This window comes from Anabrus simplex, chromosome 2 (genome assembly GCF_040414725.1).
Source record: "Anabrus simplex isolate iqAnaSimp1 chromosome 2, ASM4041472v1, whole genome shotgun sequence".
Lineage (NCBI taxonomy): Eukaryota > Metazoa > Arthropoda > Insecta > Orthoptera > Tettigoniidae > Anabrus > Anabrus simplex.
Window position 1 is genome coordinate 845983976 of NC_090266.1, and position 15099 is coordinate 845999074.

Sequence of the window (15099 nt, forward strand, 5' to 3'; positions counted from 1 at the left end):
GTGGGACTCCGTTACTCCCATAGGTCCGAGGCTTGCTTAAAATGTTCTGAGCTCGGTAAATTTATGAAGCAGGATCTACCCTACTTGCACATAGTCCAAGTGAGGATCTCTCCTCTAACGGGCTAGGGACCACCAGTGGATTGTATAGTCCTAGCCATCTGAGCACAAAGAGGACCATGACTCAGAATATGTCTGAGATGCCCACTCCCATTCCATAGCAACTGGTATCTCGACTCTCAGGACCACTTACTAGGCCACTCAGCCGTTGCCCATGGTTCACGAACTAGGACGTGACTGCAGTAACCCACACCATGAACCATCAGTGTACAGTAAGTTGGAAATAATTTTTAAGATTATTTTCAGGTCCCTTGTAAGGTCATCTGTCAGAACATCTACTAGGCTCCGCAAAATAACACTGTCTGGAATGTGTAGTGTATGGGACAGTGTCATTTGAATTTGTGATAATTATTGTTGTTTTAGAGGCCTTGTCTGAGTGTCATGTGCCTCAAGTTGCTGGATGATTCTTCCTTCCAACTTCAGGTTTCTTGAGACTCAGTGCTAAAGAAACTGATATCGGATATCATCCACACTATATGGTTTTTTTTTTGTTTATGCTAAGGCATTATCTACTTTCTTCCGACTCGTTGGCTGAACGGTCAGCGTACTGGCCTTCGGTTCAGAGGGTTCCGGGTTTGATTCCCGGCCGGGTCGGGGATTTTAACCTTAATTGGTTAATTCCAACGGCATGGAGGCTGGGTGTATGTGTTGTCTTCATCATCACTTCATCCTCATCATGCCGCGCAGGTCGCCTACGGGAGTCAAATAGAAAGACCTGCACCTGGCGAGCTGAACCCGTCCTGGGATATCCCGGTACTAAAAGCCATACGACATTTCATTTCATCTACTTTCTGATAATGACTATGTTAAAATAGCACTGGGTTGCAGCCTGTTGTGCTGGGATCACAACCTGGTACTGTTTTGATGCTGCTTGTTGTTTTAAGGGGCCTAACATCGAAGGTCATCGGCCCTGGTACTGTTTTAATGTCAGTACAAATGATGTTGTCTGCTATTGCATTGCACATCACTACTATCCCAGTTTTTTCCGATACACATACACCACATGCAAAAAAAAAAAAAAAAAAAAAAAAAAAAAAAAAAAAAAAAAAGAAAGCATCACACTTGGATGTTTTCAAATAATATGAATTTATTGACCCCAGAATTAAGTTATACAATCAATCTTCTTCCATCGCTTTTCTCACACCCTGATAGGGACATAGGTGCAAACTGTTGCACAAGTGGTCTTGACTATGTTTTACAGTGTTATGGCTGGATCCCCTTGCTTGTTGTACCGGTGAGTTGGCCATGCGGTTAGGATCGCACAACTGTGTACTTGCATTCAGGAGATGGTGGGTTCGAATCCCACCTTTGGCAACCCTGAAGATGGGTTTTCTGTGGTTTTCCATTTTTGTACCAGGCAAATGCTGGGGCTGTACCTAAAGTAAGGCCATGGCAGATATCTTCCCAATCCTAACCCTTCTCCATCCTTGCATCGCCAAAACCTTTCAGTGTGTTAGTGTGATGTTAAAGAAATAGCAAATTGAAAATGTATTGCTTGTTTCTGTAGTGGTTGATAGTATGGGCGTTATGTGTATACGAAGAGGTGTACATAGGGACAAATACAAACACCCAGTCCCCAAGTTGGAGGAGTTTGCCAAGAATGGTTGAAATGCTTCCCAGCCAGGAATCAAAACTGGGACCGTCTGAACCAAAGGCAACAATGCTTGACCATTTCAGCCAAGGAGGCAGACATAAATTATAATCAATATCAAAATGAATAAAAATTAAATTATATTGCAAGTTGCTTTACGTCGCACCGACACAGATATGTCTCATGGCGACGATGGGACAAGAAAGGGCTAGGAGTGGGAAGGAAGCGTCCGTGGCCTTAATTAAGGTACAGCCCCAGCATTTTCCTGATGTGAAATTATATTGAATGTAATTGTAAAATATATTTCAGTCACTTAATTTTTCCTAAGTCCCTATTATGAATGGTGTGAAAATATCGCTCATAGTGTTGGTGGTGCATGCATATCCTTGGGCTTGACAGTCTGATGTGTAATAGCAACTAGAGGTCTGCATTATCTCTGATTTTTACCGGCAAGTACCGCTCGCCTCTCTGGCTCTCGGGAGTATGCGGCCGAGCGTCCTGTGCAGCCGGTTGCGGGCTACCGATCATCAGCGACTGGCCGAGCACGCCAAACGCTCGGTCGGTCGCCAGTAACCGGCGGACTCAGTGCTAGCCAGCCAGCGAGCTGCGCTTCGCCGGACTCGGGATCATAGGCCACTACTTTACATTAATCCTCACCTATTTCTTTTACAAATGTCTTTCGTTTTTTACTATAGTTCTATAACCTAAATATTACAATTGTATATGTTACATTTGAAGTGTGTTAATATGTTGCAGAGTATTGGATTTTCGTCTTTGAGGTGTATTCCAATAATTGTAATGTTATGAACTGTAAAGTCTTCATGTAGTATTTTGTTCCGTTCGCTAGATAAACGGGGACACTGTAATAGTGGGCTATGTGTAGCCCATCTCCAGACTCGGCCACATATACACTGTACTAATATCAAATGCAGGATCAACAAGGAATGCAGGATTGTTTTTAAACAAATACTCATCGATTTTCTTTTTACAAGCGTTAATTTATAAACAAATTATGACCTGTAAATAAAGTTACATGTGAATCATAACTATACAATTCGTTTTTCGTCATTGGTGCTGCCTGATGCACAGGATTCATTTGTGTTCCTGGAGCTACTACTACAGCTGGTGGTTTGCACTTCTTCCTGTGAAGTAAATGAAAGTAGAATCATACATTTATGGCGTTTGAGGCATGTTTCCTTTCTTTGATTACGTGGTATGTTCAGAATACTTACGAAATTGTGATGGATCAATAAGAGATCATCCACCTTGTCTGATTCCAAGCATGATCTTTTGCTGGACAGCAGGTGACCGGCCTAGCTAACATTTCTCTCGCTGGCAGCACTAGTGGCAGGAATCCAGAGTACTCTTCTGGCTACTACCGACAGCCTTGGAAATAACTCCGCATGCGTTTTCCACCACTACAAAATGTTTTTTTTTGTTAGTTGCTTTACGTCGCACCGACACAGATAGGCCTTATGGCGACGATGGGATAGGATGGGCTAGGAGTGGGAAGGAAGCGGCCATGACCTTAATTAAGGTACAGCCCCAGCATTTGCCTGGTGTGAAACTACAAAATGTGTCCTTCGGCACAGCTACAGTTGGATTTGTAGAGCGAAAGGTACCTGTCGATATCATTAGTAGTATTTGTGTGTCCATCTTCGTCGTCCTCATCCAAACTCCAGTCCACCTTGAACTTTTTCATGGGAAGAACTTGGTCACTGTTTGCTTGAATGGGTTCTAAAAATGAACAAAACATCCGTAATGCATTCCTGTCACCTTTAAATATGTATAAAACTTAGGATTACTGTTTATTAAAATGCTGTATTTCCAGTGAATTCCTAGACTATATATATCGCAAAAATTACATTAAAACGCATTGTTGAATTTTTAGGCTGCGAAACCCTTCCCAAATGTACATTTTAGACGGCATAATTGCTAATCTAACGAAAGGTGGAAGATTAGGCAAACAAACATTCGTTTTGTTGTCATTAACGCTTACCGGCCCGTACTTAAAGACATGATACTGTAGCCTATAGGCTTTTGGGCTTATGCCTTATTTTGTTGACACGGCATAAGCCCAAAGTGATTCGACCTTACCATTTACAGCCAGTTCCGAGCACAATCGTCGAACTTCAGCATACGCGACCTGGTTTTCTTCTGCTGTGACTTTCTTCAAGTGACGTCGTGATGGCCATAGAACCGTGGCAACGTAATTTGCGCTTCTCTCTGATGAAGTATGCTGCTCTCGTTTTTATTTTCGTCGTGCACTGAAAAGGATAAACAATATATACATAATTAAATTCCGATAATTCAGCAGGTTTATAAACGATCGTAACTTATAAAAGTATTTCTTACTTCGTTGTCACTCTCTTCTGATTCACAATGATGTAACAGACACGTGTACCAAGGCAGCACACGTTCCAGCCTTGTTACACTTTCCAAATCCAAACTCGCTTCTTTAACGGGGTTAGAAAAGCGATAACTTCTCGTACGCACTCTTCATGGAAAGTTTCTAAGTGTTTCGATTGCCCGCGGGATTCTAGTAGATCTCGAATATCGTCAATTTGACTTATGATGGAATTGAGCATTAAAAGTATACTGTTCCACCGCGTTACAGCTTCTTGCTTCACAAAGTGCTGCAGATGCCCCGAGTGACCCGATCTCTTCAAATAGCCTACTATAGCTCTTGCTGATAGCAGACACGACAGGATTTCAGGAGCTTCGTTTTCTAAAAACGCCTCTTAAAATGTGTGACGAAGCGCAGTCATCAGGCAGTGATCAAAGCAAGGCAAACGCTCGTAAGATTCAAGTGCCTTCTTCATATTAGCTCCTTGGTCGGTGACAAAGTAAATTTTGCAAGATCATTCTTGTTAATTGCTAACTCAAGCAACCGCTCTTCGCTTTCATGCCGAATGTTATCTCCTGTCTTAGGTATGTCCGGAAACTCAGTTGTTAGCAAAACAAGCGTTTCTAGTTGCCGCTCATTGTTAACATAATGCGATGTCACAGTCAAAACATTTCTCTTCTTGTAGTTATCAGACCACAGATCAGCGTCTAAAGCGCACATTTTGTTCTTTATGGCACATATTAGCTTGGGCACCATTGTCCCCCTTTTCTTTAACATGCCGTGATACAGTGGTAGGGTGCGGAAGAACATCTTCTATATTGACTTTGCCATAAGTGGCGCCAACATTGATGAGCTCCTGCGAGTAAATCTTGAAGCCAATCTTACTACAAGTGTTTAACGGTAGCAAATCTATTCCACTCATCGACCAACTTATCAACACCAACTTTCTTTATGCTGCTTGGTACTGCACATGTTCGGTGGAATTCTGATCCTCAGTTACTTTTGCAGTGCCAAATCATACCTGCTGTGCTTGGCTCGTAAGAAAGTACAGTATCACATGTGGCACACTGCACGAACCCAAAAGAAGCCTGCGTGACAGGATCCACTACAAGTGCAAACGATTTCCAAGCTTCACTCTTCGCCTCCTCTTCGGACATATCTTTGTTCTTCAGGACTAACGAGACGCTCCTAATTCTCTCCAGAATACTTCTCTTCGTTTCTTGAATGCAGCGTTTACGATCTATACTTGGTTGATCCATAACGCTGTCTGCACTGCTCAAAGCCCAGTCACCAACTGATTTTACACACGATTTCTAATGCATTCCGCACTGTAGAGCGCGCGGCGGTTTTACTATCACCGACCGGGATTACGATTACGCTCGGGCGCCCGGCAGTGCTCGACAGTTCCACTGATCACCGAGAGGTGAAGGACGACCGGCCACATGGTCCATCAGACGGCCACAGCCTTATCGCAGCGTGGGCTTTTCCCAGCCGTCGAGCAGCGGCACGAAGTGGGCAATGCTCGAGCGGTTGTTTTCTTCAAAATGCAGAGCTCTAATAGCAACTTCTGGCTCAGTGAAGAAAGCAATGGGAAACTACCTCACTCCTCATTTCCCTAGTATGCCTCTTCAGTGACACCTAGGCTATCTATGACAGCTCTTGGTGGAGCTGTGGAGGATCAAACTAGCCTTCGGGCTGAATACCCAACATACATACATACAAGTTTTAAGCCTTTTTATTGTCTGGCAGTGTATTTTTATGCCAGAATTTAGTACCATGCCATTCTGTATCAGTATATACTGTACAGTGTGTACTAAACTACTGGAGAAACAAAAATTTTCTGTCTTGCATCAATTGGTGTCAGAACTTTCAAGCTGTTCATTTTCTATTTCCACTATGTCTTCCTTTAAGTCTGGTTTGACAATTTCAAATTCTTTTCTTCAATAGAAATGAATGCACACATGCATGCACATACACGTGCATGCGCACACATTCATTTTCATTGTCTGTGGCTAATCACCATGCCTTTCTCTGGAGGAGTAGTCAGGCAAACTGCATTAATTAAAATTGACTTTTGCATCTGAACTCACTGCAGATATAAGAATGGCACAGTCTGGTGTTCTCTGTTGCTCTAATCAGCAGCGTTGCGATCATGTTGAATCTGAAACATTTCTTCCAGATAGAGCTGTACAATACCATTCTTCTTACATCCTAATATTACAGCAGTTTCATTATACACATCAATTATCAGAAATTTGTTTCAGAATATTTTGGAATCTCTAACCTGTGTGCTATTTCTTTATTGATTTTCTTACACTCATGTAGTGCAGTTGACTAAACCATCTTAAAGGTATAAATGAATTCCCTATCAAGAGGGTATCAATGATGTTCAAAATTTGGAGGCAGTAACACAAATCTAATGTTATATTTCTTGTAATGCTTGATATTGTTAATTTGACAATGACTAAACAGGTTATCAGTTTGGATCTTAAATTCTTATGCATAAAAGTAACAACATTTTATTAAACCATACCTAAATTGTGGTCACATCAAACCAACCATTCCTGTTTTGTTTGTAATCTTCACCACTGAAACTTGTCCTATTCTGGTATAATACAAGTCTTTGTGTCTGTAAAGTAGTTGATGGAAGAAACGCTGTTCCATTTGTAGGTTTGTAGTGCCACATTTTACAACCCTTTTACTTTGTTTGGGGTCATTACCAGTAAATATTTACCAAACGATTTCACTGCGTGGAACGGGTTGTGTAGCTGTAAGCTTGCATTCAGGGCAGCTTTGAAAATGATTTTCCCAGTTTTCCCATTTTTTGTACCAGGCAATTGTTAGGGCTATACCTTAGATAAAGTCAGAGTCTGTTACCTTCTTGTGCGGCTCCATGGCTAAATGGTTGGCATGCTGGTGGTTGGTCCAACGTGTCCCGGGTTTGATTCTTGATTGGGACAGGGATTTTAAATTTCATAGGTTAGTTCCTGTGGCTCAGGGGCTGGGTGTTCATGCCATTTTCAACATTAGAATCCTAGAATTCTACCCTCACAGACCCCCAGGTCGCCTATATAGCGTCTAGTCAGAAGACTTGCGCCAGTCCTTGCTATTATTATTATTATTATTATTATTATTATTATTATTATTATTATTATTATTATCATCATCATCATCATCATCATCATCATCATCATCCTTTCTCGGTCCTAGTCCTTTTTTTCTCTGCAGCGCCGTGGGAAACCCATCTGTGTTAATGGGCCATTAAATTTATGGCCCCAATTTTTTAATATCATAGTTGATTATATTTGTAGTTGAATCTTCAAGTTTTTCTGTAGTTTCTATAAATATTCCATTATAATCATGTATTCATTAATGTATTGAATGAAGCTGTGTGTATAAACTGACCTTGTTGATGGGGCATGTGAAGCGAATGGAGGAGGATAAATTACTTTGGAAAATTATGGTCTTAGCCACAGAGGTTAAGAGAAGCAGGAGGATATCTATAGCATATTTAGTGATTCCTTCCAAACACTTGTCGTGACATGTGAGAGTAAGGAAATAGAAACCCATAGTTCCAAAATTTGGTAAACGATCTGGCACAGTCAGCATAATTTTGCAGGAAAAGATTAGGAAAGCCCAGGACCCATGACAGGTATCACAGGCATTTGTTACACTTCTTGTAGCTGCAGAAAATGTTTTGAAGGTCATTCATTCTCAATTCCCACCTCTGAACTGCCGTAAACTTCAGCCAGGAAGAGTATTTCTACTTGCCAAACACACTGTAAAAGATGGTGGTTTGACACATTGTTTTATGATTTCAAAAAGCAGAAGGGGCTGGAGTGGTAGTTATAAATAATCAATTTCAGATGGGCTGAAAATCATAACATTTGTAATGAAAATATATGTGTGTACAATATACTTACTTGCAGAACAAATTGTGCAATCTGTCCTCAACAGCCATGTATTATGGGAAAATATACAGAAAGATGTATTTATTAGTGTGTTTTACCACCCCTACCATTGAGATGTGCTGCAGAATGGTTGGGCCTGCATAAATAGAGACTCCTGAGGGATATTGTGCCACAGCTACTGCAGTTGACACTCCACATCCATTGTATTCGACGTTGGCCGAAGTTACCTTCCAATATGGTCTCAAACGTGCTCAATCACCGAGCTCGATAGCTGCAGTCGCTTAAGTGCGGCCAGTATCCAGTATTCGGGAGATAGTAGGTTCGAACCCCACTATCGGCAGCCCTGAAGATGGTTTTCCGTGGTTTCCCATTTTCACACCAGGCGAATGCTGGGGCTCTACCTTAATTAAGGCCACGGCCGCTTCCTTCCCACTCCTAGCCCTTTCCTGACCCTTCGTCGCCATAAGACCTATCTGTGTCGCTGCGACGTAAAGCAACTAGCAAAAAAAAAAAAAAAAAAAAAAAGTCCTCAATTGTGGGACAGATGTGGATACCATGTTATCCAATGAAGTATGTCATCCTCACAGAGGCATAATTCCAATATAAACGGTCCGTTATTGGAAATGGTAAATTTTCTAGCTAACTCATTCTTGGTTGCCCACCCCAGTATGCCAATTTGGGCTCATCAGTTGGTAACTAGCACACCTACCAAGATGCATGGCTAGTGCATATAGTGGAGGCGACTGCATAGGCTACTTAGAGCCATAGTCAGTGCCAGTGCACTATGAGAGACTTGCTCTATTTTACAAAAATTGATGCCTGCTAGGCCATCAGATGATATAGATATCCAAGTATGAATTTACTCATTCAGGGCAGATATTTCAGTTTCCCTATGGGAATCAATATTTATATCATCACAAAGGCAGTTTGAGGGACACCAATGCTACATGTGGGTGGGCATTATCCTCTTAGAATATGAGATGCTAGAACTCCAGGAAGGAAAGCACATGTGGATGCAGAATTTCTTGGGCATACTGCTGCACCGTTAGTGTTCCGTGGATTACTACCCTAGTGGAAAGGGAATTATGGGAGATGGCACCTCACATTTTGATGTCACCAATTCTGTTGGTGTGAGACACTACAGTGAACCTTAAATTTCAGCACTACCCAGACAGTCTTCATGCTCTGACCAGTGGTCGTCTGTACCCATACAAAACCTAGATTTGCTGCTAAACATCACTTGTTGAAATTGCTAGTGTCCATGTCACCCACTCATGACAGAAGCACAAAGAAACCTGTCACTGTTAAAATGTTAATGGAAGGGATGCTGAGAAAACGGGCCCCAATCTGCAAGGCACCTTGATATCATATTGGTTGCCACAGGATTATTCAGAGTTGATGTGGTATGTCTTTGAATGGCAAGCATTGACACCCTTGAATTGGACATTGCTTGTCGGAGTGAGATTATATTCACATTCAGTAATCTGCCAATAACTTCCAGAGCCTTCCTGATGCATAAATTCCATTAAGGCCACCACACACAGAAAGCTAACATAAGCTACGTTAAGCTACGCTATGCTTAGGAATGCGAAGCTATATTTTGCTATGTCACGAATAGAAAGCTAAGCTAAACTATGGTAGGCAACCATTTAAAGATGGTGGATTAATTGAAGAAGGGACTCTTCTTATTGGCCGCTGTCGTGGAAGACAAAGAAAAGAAACAAAGAATCAAAGATTCTGTATATGTGAAATTGAAGGGAGAATAATTCATAGTGAATTCCATCATTTGATTCAAGCATTGCATGGAAATGATAAAGAATTAAAAATAACTTTCATCTAAATCAGGAACAGCTTCATGAACTCTCTCTATTACTGAGGATGATATTAAGAAAAACTGAATTTGGACTACCCAAATTATAGTATGTTAGGTAAAAATGTATGTAAAGGCAATAAATGATACTCAATTTCCAGAGTTTCATTTATTTGTTGCCAACAGTTGTTTTTCATGGTTATATCTCTTTTAATAATTTGACAGGCAAATATATTTTTGTACCTCTTCAATCAGTCTTTTATCTTTTGGTCTGCCTTCCATGACAATTAACAAGCGCATGAACAATTAAGCAATATAATAGCTGCTGTATTGAGGTAATTCACGAAAGCCACACACATAAGACGACTGTTTGCTAGACGCCGGGCAAAAAAGTGATTGTGCGCATGTGTGAAGCCAGCTACAGCTGTGAAAATCGCCTCCTTTGTGATCTGAAAAATTTAGCTTGGCACGGCTTAGGTAAGCATAGCTTACCATTGCAGTCTGTGTGTGCCATTCCATATAATTTTATTGGAGTGATTTTTTTCATTGGGTAGCTTAGCTTAGCCTTCTGCTTCAACACTGTTGCTGGTTAGAATGGCTCATTCAGAGGCTAATTTGCTGAAATGACTAGCCTGTCACCTTTAGTTTGACGATGTAGCATCTCTCAAACTCTCCTAATTGTACTATCCCACGAACAGTACTTCCTTTTCTTGTGTCTTACAATCATGTATGTAATGCATGCTGGGTAAACGCTAATGCTGTTGGTTGCACAAGCAAACTTTTCCAAGATGGAATCAGCAACACAGCTATCTGAGCTGATACTGCCTGCTAAGTTTCACTGATCTTTCTCCATTTGTTCAATGGCCCATGCAAAATCCGTGGACAAAATGGTCTCAGTTTCAGGTCATAGAACAGGCTTCTTAAAGTGAAACGATTAATACCGAGTTTGAGAGACCTCTCTCCGTTGGATTTCATGGACTAACAACTCAATTCTAAGCCATTGGATGAGTGGTTTCTTCCATTCTGACACCTTGCAATTGTTTCATTCACAGTACATTCATAATATTATGTGTTTCATCCAACGGTTTATTAAAATTTCTCATTGCTTAACTTGACAGCAGTTGACCACTAGTTATTCCCTCCTCAAAGTCGGCATATCACCATCGCTGTTTGTTTTTATTTTTTCCACCAACATTGTAACAAAAAACTGCGTTGACCTATGGTTAATTTGTGATTAATTGCAAGAAATACAAGCAATTAATACTAGCATAACCCAACACAATAAACTATGACAATCCAGTGTTGGAAAACGAATGCAACCTGAAGAACATGGTTGCCAACTACCACAACTTACACGTATGATACTAATTTATTCAAGTTATGACACGCGTATGTGAACAAATATGAAAACGGAGAAAGCAACTTTTATCCCACCATGTATTTTACTGTAGGCCTATTCTTTGTATGGATCAGGTCATACCTACTCTTTTCTCCGAGTCCCAGATTTTTTTTTTTTTACATATATTCTGGCAAGTAGATACGCTAAATGTGATAATTTCCTGTACAAATGATGTAACTGCAGCATAGTACAGTATAGGAATTTGTTCACATGCTCATTCAGTACCAGAGAGCTGGAAAAATAAAAAAATTTTAATATCCACTTACTGTCTATATACAGTGTGTGAAGAGGTTTTCTTTGACCTTGACTGGTATGTGAAATCCTCATTTTGTTACAATAAAATGTTGAATGGCACAGTCACTAGCTTCTCACCAAGGCGAGTGTGGTTTGAATCCTGACTGATGTGGGATTTCTGAAATGTGAAATCATGTCCGTGTGGTTCTGATTCCACATAAATCTGGAGGTCCTGTGTCTATTAATAGATGTCAGCAGTCGCGTAAATCAACAATCTAGTTTGCTTGCTTGAACTCACTTTAACAACAAATCCTTATGTCAGTGCACTTCAAATTTTCAGCGTGAATTTTCACCACTGTTGTTTGAATTCCAAATAATACTGTAAGTCCTGTTGTTAATGATTACTAGGTGTAAAACATATAAAACTTCAAACATATCTTTTTCTTAATTTATTTAGGTAATTAGGATAAGGGCTCAAACCACTGAAATGAAAATTAAAATCCACAACCTGTTTCCATTTACACCTGTGTGAGGAATGGTATGAATGAAGCCCCCATCTAGTGGCGAGGATAGGACTTGTGCCGGCTGCTTAAACCTGTCACACTCTTCTGGGGCAATGGTTAATGCCCAACAGATGAAATGAAATGATATTGGAGAGTGTTGCTGGAATGAAAGATGACAGGGAAAACCAGAGGACCCGGAGAAAAATCTGCCTCGCCTCCACTTTGCCCAGCACAAATCTCACATGGTGGGACCAGGATTTTAACCATGGAACCTATTGGTGAGAGGCTGGTGCGCCGCCGTCTGAGCCATGGAGACACGGTTCAAACCACTGATCAGCAACATTTATTCTGGAAATGATTGGGAATTGCTACTCTGCCTTTAGAGGTTCATATTTTGTCTCAGTGTAGTATTCAGTTCCTTCTAACTGAAGTGAATTCATATATTATGTCAGAATGGTAAAAACAGTTCATTCTATTTCCCAAAACCAGTACTTGAACAGATCTGACATAGGTTCATGATGGTGTGTTTCTCTTGCTATCATTTTTTTTTTTTAACAGTTTCAAAGGTACGGCTTCCACAAGTCTAGGAACAATTCTTCTTATAAATTGTGAAATAGAATGGTATGTAAACCAAAGCCATCTCTGTATAGGCTATGAAGACCCCTGGAGGAGAGGAATGTCAAAATTTCTATTATCTGTAAACTCAACACAAAAAGACTGGCCAGCAAGCAAGCTAGCTTGCTTTACATTATTGTTTACATACTGGCCATAAATATTTTGACAAATGATTAAATTCCTGTGGTCTTGTTTATTAACATAATGCATGCACTTGTACAACACAAATAATTTAACCATTTCTACATCCAACCAAACCATCACATTCATACAAACATAAATGTATAATGCATATAATTACACCATAGTAATGCATGGAGACGATAAATATTTTTACACACATAACTAAGCAGAAAAACCATTCCAGAAGTTCATTTGTACTTCATATCATCTAGTATTTAGTCGGGTAGCCATTTGCTTGTACACCTGCTGCACATCGAGTCCTCCAATTTCTCAAGGTATGAGACAGGAATTTTGGACCATTCTTCATTTAAAGCTTCGAAATATGCCTCCTTGTCTGTGTATGTTTCGCGTTTAACATGTCTTCTGATTTCCTCCAATAGATGTTCAATTGGGCTTAGGTCAGGGTTTTAACTTTGCCAATCAATAACCCTGACTCTTTTCTTACTTGGACATATTTTGGCAACCTTTGAGGTATGTTTAGGATCATTGTCATGCTGATACGACCACCCATGAGACGTGTTTTGTTTAACATCAGGTATCATTCATTGTTCATAATCCTGCCATATACAAATTGATCCATGATGCCTTCAATTTTTACCAGTAGACCAACTCCATTTCTAGAAAAGCAGCCCCAAACCATTACATAACCATCGTGTTTTATTGTGGGTTTTTGGTACTGTACATCATTGCGTGTGTTAATTGGACATCTAACAAAGGAATTTCCATCCGAATTGAACATATTGAATTTACTCTCATCGCTCCAAAGTACTTTACTCCATTCCTTGTTCATCCAAGCATCATATTTCTTAGCAAAGGCAAATCGGGTCTTCGTGTTCTTTGCTGAAATCCAGGGCTTTCTGCATGGGTGTCGACCCATTAAACCTTGGTGTTTGAAGTACCGTTTGATAGTAATGAAGCCAAATTTGATCTTGTAATTGCCTACTAAATTATTCCGTACAGCAACACATTGCCTTCACTGGGCAAGTTGGCTGTGCGGTTAGGGGCGCGCAGTTGTGAGCTCACATCCGGGAGATAATGAGTTTGAACCCCACTGTCAGCAGCCCTGAAGATGGTTTTGCGTAGTTTACCATTTTCACATCAGGCAAATTAAGGCCACGGCCGCTTTCTTCCCATACCTAGACCTTTCCTGTCCCATTGTCGCCATAATACCTATCTGTGTCGGTGTGACGTAAAGCAAATAGCAAATAAAACACATTGCCTTCGAATGAGTCTCTCAACATCAAGGGTAACAATTCTAGGGTGACTAGATCCAGGCTTATTTAAAAGTGTTCCGCAGTCCTTGTACACTCTGTTCCAAACATTTACAATTTGTCTAGAAGGGTCTAAGTATTTTGGAACTTGTGTTTGGTTATTGCCTCTCTTCAAAGCTGCAATCACTGCTTGCCTAAGGTCTAATGAATATTCTTTCCTTTTCCCCATTGTAATATCTGTTTGGGTAAAAGGAAGAACTGGAAATCAGACATAAGTAAATCATTGTTATAAGTAAAATCTCACATGTCAAAATACTTATGGTCTCCACGTAAACAGTTGGTCTCACTTTACTGCTAGGTTCAAAACAGAAACAACACTGAACTCTCTGTTCAGATACAAGCAGGTAAAGTAATGAACTGGTCTCCTGTTTGTTTTTCATCATGGGTATCATTTATGGTATCTATGGTCAAAAAACTGAATGTCAAAATACACATGGCCAGTACTGTATGTTGTGATCATAGCCACGGACCTCCACTTTTGCACTGAATCCAAAGAACAGGGACAGACTTTTCACTTCAAAAATCTCACTTGCATTAGTCAGGATTTGAACCACAGCTGACTTGGTTAGCAGCCAGTGATGATGTCACTCAGCTATTGTGCACCGTGACATTGGATGGGATAGGAATTAATCTGGTATTTTTTTTTTTTTTTCTATTGTAGGCTGAGTGAACCCCAGGGCTATGTGCCTCTTCAGAAGTCGTAGTCTGGTTTCTAAATTTTCGACTCCCTGACAGGTTATCAAACCTACAACTTTCCAAGTGAACCGAGATGCCTTCATCACTTCAGCTAGGCAATAAAATTAGGCTAAAGGATAATATTTGTGAGTATTCTGCATGAAACATATATCCCCATTGGTGCTGGTATTCCACCTGCTGGAGTAGTCATTAGTAATCAGAGGACATGGTGTACGTTCTTAATATTTACCTACCATGTATTCATAAATTAAGATTCATCAGCAAATAGTTCAAAGTTTGTGCATTTTCTTATGTAAAATTGTACATGATTTTGGAAAGGATTTCCATTATGCATTATACTTGAGATTCATGGAATTTGTTACTCTTCAAGTTGCCATGTACATACATTTGAAGATGAAATAACAAACAGCAAAATCAACAGT

General features: G+C 40.3%; 1 protein-coding gene across 1 annotated transcript in view; it reads left to right on the forward strand.

Annotated features, from left to right (window-relative positions):
- The window catches only part of LOC136863132 (uncharacterized), a 251579-nt gene extending 236746 nt beyond the window's left edge, over positions 1-14833 (forward strand). Inside the window, exon 7 of the mRNA XM_067139476.2 lies at positions 14643-14833. Coding sequence (XP_066995577.1) covers positions 14643-14685 — 43 coding nt within the window. The 3' untranslated portion in view covers positions 14686-14833. The remainder of the gene's footprint in view (positions 1-14642) is intronic.
- Positions 14834-15099: the final 266 nt, after the last annotated feature.